We start from the raw sequence: 4,536 nt of genomic DNA, 5'->3' as shown, positions 1-4,536 counted from the left end.
GTGGGATCAGTTAGTGAAATATTTTACGACACAGTCAGACACAAAGCTATTGCTTAAGTAGATGTGTGTGTATCTCAAGCCAGCAGTTTGAAATAAAAACGGCACGTGAGACAGATAGTGATGAATCAGATAACGTTGAAAAAGAAGCTGATGTATCTGTAGGCTCTGGCTCAGCATAACTGAAATAACTGAAGTGAACTGTTTATATGCAAATGGTCAGTTTGCACTCTAATTATATTTTTCATCGCACACGCATAAATCTTACTTACAGTAGCTTATTGGGAATTTGCATTGATTCATCTTCATTTCATTAACTGCTTCCACATAATTGTAAAACTTACCAGACTCTTAACCTTTACCTGCTCCTCTAACCTGAACCTGAGAGAAATTTCCACTAAGACTCTGACCAAATGCTCTGGTCAGGCTATCCATAGAATATTATCCTGTTTAATGGATACCCCTATATATTTTAGGTCAGTATTAAAAATTGGCATTAAAATATATCTGAAGCCTCAGTTGTGCAGGAACTTGTGAATTCCTGTCAGGCTGAATGTGTAAACTCAAGCATTTAAAAAAAATCACAATATGTTTAAATTATTTCATGTGACATATTGTAATGAATCTACATTAAGAACTACATGTTCGACATCATGTTAACCATAGTGGTCACTACAGAGAACAGCTATCTAAAAGCCATTTTCTTGTGCTTCTTGTGGATTTTTATGTTATAAATGCACACAGACCACTGAAGTGGACACTAATGCATAATAAAATACACTATCAACTACTGGCCATCAGCTGCAAATGCAAGAAATTATTTTTGTTAAATCAAATATGGGCGACAGACAAAACAACAGCCGACCGACCCAGACCCTCCTTCTAACTCTTGCAGGTAAAAAAAAATATTGTGACATGACATCAGATGACTGCTAAAGAACAATACTACTGATGGATTATTCAAATATCAACTTTGTATTTGGAGAAAATTACAATTAATCACCTAAAAAATAAAAAAAACAATGTTGTCCTACCTTTTTATGCCTTAACAACAAACAATGGAAAAAATCTTGACACAAAGCATCATAATTCATGCATGAAAGGGTTAATAAAAAACTAGTTACAGAGTATAATGACTTTGTATGACAGTTTAACTACATGCTGCTACTGTGACAGGTGCTAACAAAGGAACCACTTTATATAATTGATCACACAAAGTATTGACATGTTGACTGAGGACAGTTTTAAACTTGATTTTACAACCTGAGTTGAAGCAGAAGATATAACTGTCCAAGAGTTTGGTGACCTTAGTGAGTTTTAGCAATGTGTTCGCCAACAAGCTGTTTGCTGGAAACCTGGCAGTAGATGCTTCAGTGAAGGATAATCTGTCTCAGGTTGTCAAGTTGAGTTTAATGAATGTTTTCACATACTGGTAGCTCTTCCATGTTTTAACCTTGTTTTAACCATGTTTTAATCGACCAAATTTAAAGGAATCCTACAAATCTTCAGCTCACTTTGCTCTTTACTTTGTCATGAAAACATTTGGACTGAAACTGACAGAGCAGCCAGAAATAAAAACTGTCTGACGTACAGAAAACTGGAGAGCCGTGGATCAGATGTAAGGGGCAGTCCAGCCAGCCTGGAAGAGACCCATGTCCTGTGGTTGGACAGATCGGTGTCCGTCCTATGATTGGACAGATCGGTGTCCATCCTGTGATTGGACAGATCGGTGTACGTCCTGTGATTGGTGGCTTCCTGTCCAGCAGGAAGTTGTGAACAGAGTTTAAAAGCTGCTGCAGGACTGCAGACATTCACAGGAATCTGGACCAGCAATGGCTCTGCTGAAGGTTCTGCTGCTGCTGGGGCTGGGTGAGTTGGACACACTGGAGACACTGGAGACACTTCCACTGGTTCCAGGGAGGCTGCTCCTCTCTGTGACTCTCAAACTTCCCTCTGACTCTGTTTCAGACCGAAACTGTGATGCTTTTTAATCTTTAACTGTTTATCCTTTTTCTGTTCCAGCCACCATGTTTGTACCTGGTTTCTGAATAAAATCCTTCTTTTTCTTCTTCAGGTGTTTCAGTGAACTCAGATGTTTCTCTGCAGAAGAGAATCATTGGAGGTCATGACTGTAACAACAACGAGCGTCTTTATCATGTAAGAATCACTGCTAATGGTCATTTTGTGTGTGGAGGATCTCTGATCCACCCTGAGTGGATCCTGACTGCAGCTCACTGCTGGCTGCAAGGACGGTGAGAAAGAAACAAGACAGTTTTATCTGCAGATGATCAGGTTTTCTGTGTGTTCATTAAAATCTAACCTGTTCCGCAGGACTATGGCAGCAATGCTCAGAGTTCATCCACGGGGTCAAAGGAATCCTCAGCAGGACGATCAGATAATCCAACCCAACCAAAACTACCGGGTGGTTTATACTGACAACGGCCAGCAGCATGACATCATGCTGATGAGGCTTCAGAGACCAGTAACAAATGTCAATCCTGTCCCGCTGCCAGACTGCAGAAATCGTCCTCAAAAGTAAGTCTATCTCTGATCAAAAACATGACTTCAGGTTTTCTGTCTCCACTCCTCCAGTCCTGCTGCTTCTGCTTCAGCACACCTGAGTCAGGTAATCAGGCCACCAGCAGAACCAGAACCCGTTCAGCTCAGGTGTGTTGGACCAGAGACACATGTAATGGACACAGGACACTGAGGACTGGAGGAGGATGAAGTCCTTCTTGGATTTATTTTCTGTTCTTTCTTTGTTCTTCATAATTAATTTTCTATATCTTGTATTTTTACATTTTATTCTTATTGTGTTTTAGAGGTGATTCTGTTGAGCTGGCAGGAGAGGGAGCAATGACAACCGGCTCATTTTATGGAACATTGAAAACCTTCATTTCTGGAAAAATGAAATCCTCCCCCATGTATGAGAGAGGTGAGAGAAATGTTGAAGTTATGAGAATAAAATCTTTGTTTCTGTCTCTACAGAGAAGGTGGAGAAAAGGACATGTTTATGATTCTCATGTTTCTCTACAGTGACCAATGCTCCTATTCCACCACATCTTCAGTGTGTCGACATGACAGTTGATGACTGTTCATCTTGTCTCCAGAATTATGAAGGGCACAATCGTAGATTCTGTGTTCAAGAGGCGGGCAAGGATTCTTCTCCTGTAAGTTGGTGTCTTTAATTTCTCTGAACATTGAATAGAAGCTTTCTCAGTTTTACAATATAAATATTTATTTTCCCACAGGGCGACTCTGGTGGAGGAGTGACCTTCAAAGGGAAGATTTATGGTGTGATTGCTGGAAGTAACAACCATTATGCATGTGCCATATCAGCTTTCATTATGGATGTGTGTGAATACATAGATTGGATACGTCAAACAACTGGGCTTGTTAAAACATAAACTATCATGAAATAAAATTCTCATCAAATTTCCTCTGATATAATTTTATATTTGTATCTTCATCCGTTTGTTCCAGGTTTGTAGAATTAGGATGGATTAGTAGTTTTGTTTTTTCTCACCTGACCTTGACCTCCCTGTGAGAACCAATAATGGAGCTTTTCTTTGTCTCAGAAATGGAAAATAAATCAATAAATGCATGAAAAAGAAACATTTCCTGGTTGATTGTCTTTACATTCTTGGTTCATTTTGTCCAGTTGATATTTTCCCTGAAATTAATCTAGTTTTAGATGAGTCATGAGTTTTAGATCACATAAAGTTGAACACCAGAAGTAATTTATTCATTTTTTGTCTTTATTTTACATCAGAAATGAACATGCAGCATCTAAACTCTGAAATTACTATTCCTGATTTAGTTCTAGAGAAATTTAAACTATGTTCTCTAGAACTATGTCTGTTCGAAATTAAATAAATAAATAAGACAAAAGAGCTGTAAACAAAAATAATGAAACAGAATTCACATAATACAATTAACACATAATAAAATCCAAATAACTTAAAAATACTAAAAAATAGTAAAGATACAAGTTCAATAATTAAAAAAAGTTTTAAAGTCAAAATTTGGAATGAAAGACGTTTTAAGAAAATATGTAAAAACAGGTAAAGCTAATTAATGGCAACTTCTGGTTGCCACAAATTTAATATACAAAATTATTGTAGAAACTTTTCTTCTATTGCAGTTAATCAAAGTGTCATTGGCTTTGGATGTTTCATTTTGGATCTTGGATGTCTCATCCTGGACAGTGGCTCTCACACTCACTAGTCCTCTGCCTCCGTCCTTACGGCTCGTGTACAGTCTCAGGGNTTATAAAATCAGAAATAGGTACGGCATGGAGTCATGATTGGGTGGATAATTGATGCAACTGATGCGAAGAGCTTTGTTTGTATTGCTATTTATTGCAGTAGAAATAATAATGATAATAATAATGACAATAATAATAATAATAATAATAATAATACTAACAAAAAAACTAAACAAAAATAAATTGTTCAAAAGAAACAAGGACGGGGAAAAAACCCAACCCAACAAAGAAATAATAATACTTCAAAACTAAATGTAGTTCAAAAGTCCAAG

At 37.4% G+C, this 4,536-nt stretch overlaps 1 protein-coding gene across 1 annotated transcript; it reads left to right on the top strand.

The window, feature by feature from the left end:
• The first annotated feature begins 1,681 nt into the window (after nucleotides 1-1,681).
• On the top strand, nucleotides 1,682-3,612 carry LOC103133257 (cationic trypsin-3-like). The gene is made up of 6 exons (XM_007545030.2): nucleotides 1,682-1,866; nucleotides 2,072-2,249; nucleotides 2,329-2,532; nucleotides 2,820-2,932; nucleotides 3,034-3,167; nucleotides 3,249-3,612. Exons 1-6 carry the CDS (start codon nucleotides 1,830-1,832, stop codon nucleotides 3,402-3,404), a joined length of 822 nt encoding a protein of 273 aa, XP_007545092.1. The 5' UTR covers nucleotides 1,682-1,829; the 3' UTR covers nucleotides 3,405-3,612.
• The last annotated feature ends 924 nt before the right edge of the window (nucleotides 3,613-4,536 follow it).

The sequence above is a fragment of the Poecilia formosa genome, unplaced genomic scaffold, assembly GCF_000485575.1.
Source record: "Poecilia formosa unplaced genomic scaffold, Poecilia_formosa-5.1.2 Scaffold2453, whole genome shotgun sequence".
In the NCBI taxonomy this organism is placed as follows: Eukaryota; Metazoa; Chordata; class Actinopteri; order Cyprinodontiformes; family Poeciliidae; genus Poecilia; species Poecilia formosa.
Note: the sequence above shows the minus strand (reverse complement) of the source record. Positions and strands in the feature narration are given on the sequence as shown.

Coding starts and splice junctions, on each gene's coding strand:
- LOC103133257 (XM_007545030.2), top strand. CDS start 1,830: ATGGCTCTGCTGAAGGTTCTGCTGCTGCTGGGGCTGG. Junction 1,867..2,071: donor TCTGCTGCTGCTGGGGCTGG/GTGAGTTGGACA, acceptor TTTCTTCTTCAG/GTGTTTCAGTGAACTCAGAT. Junction 2,933..3,033: donor CTCCCCCATGTATGAGAGAG/GTGAGAGAAATG, acceptor GTTTCTCTACAG/TGACCAATGCTCCTATTCCA.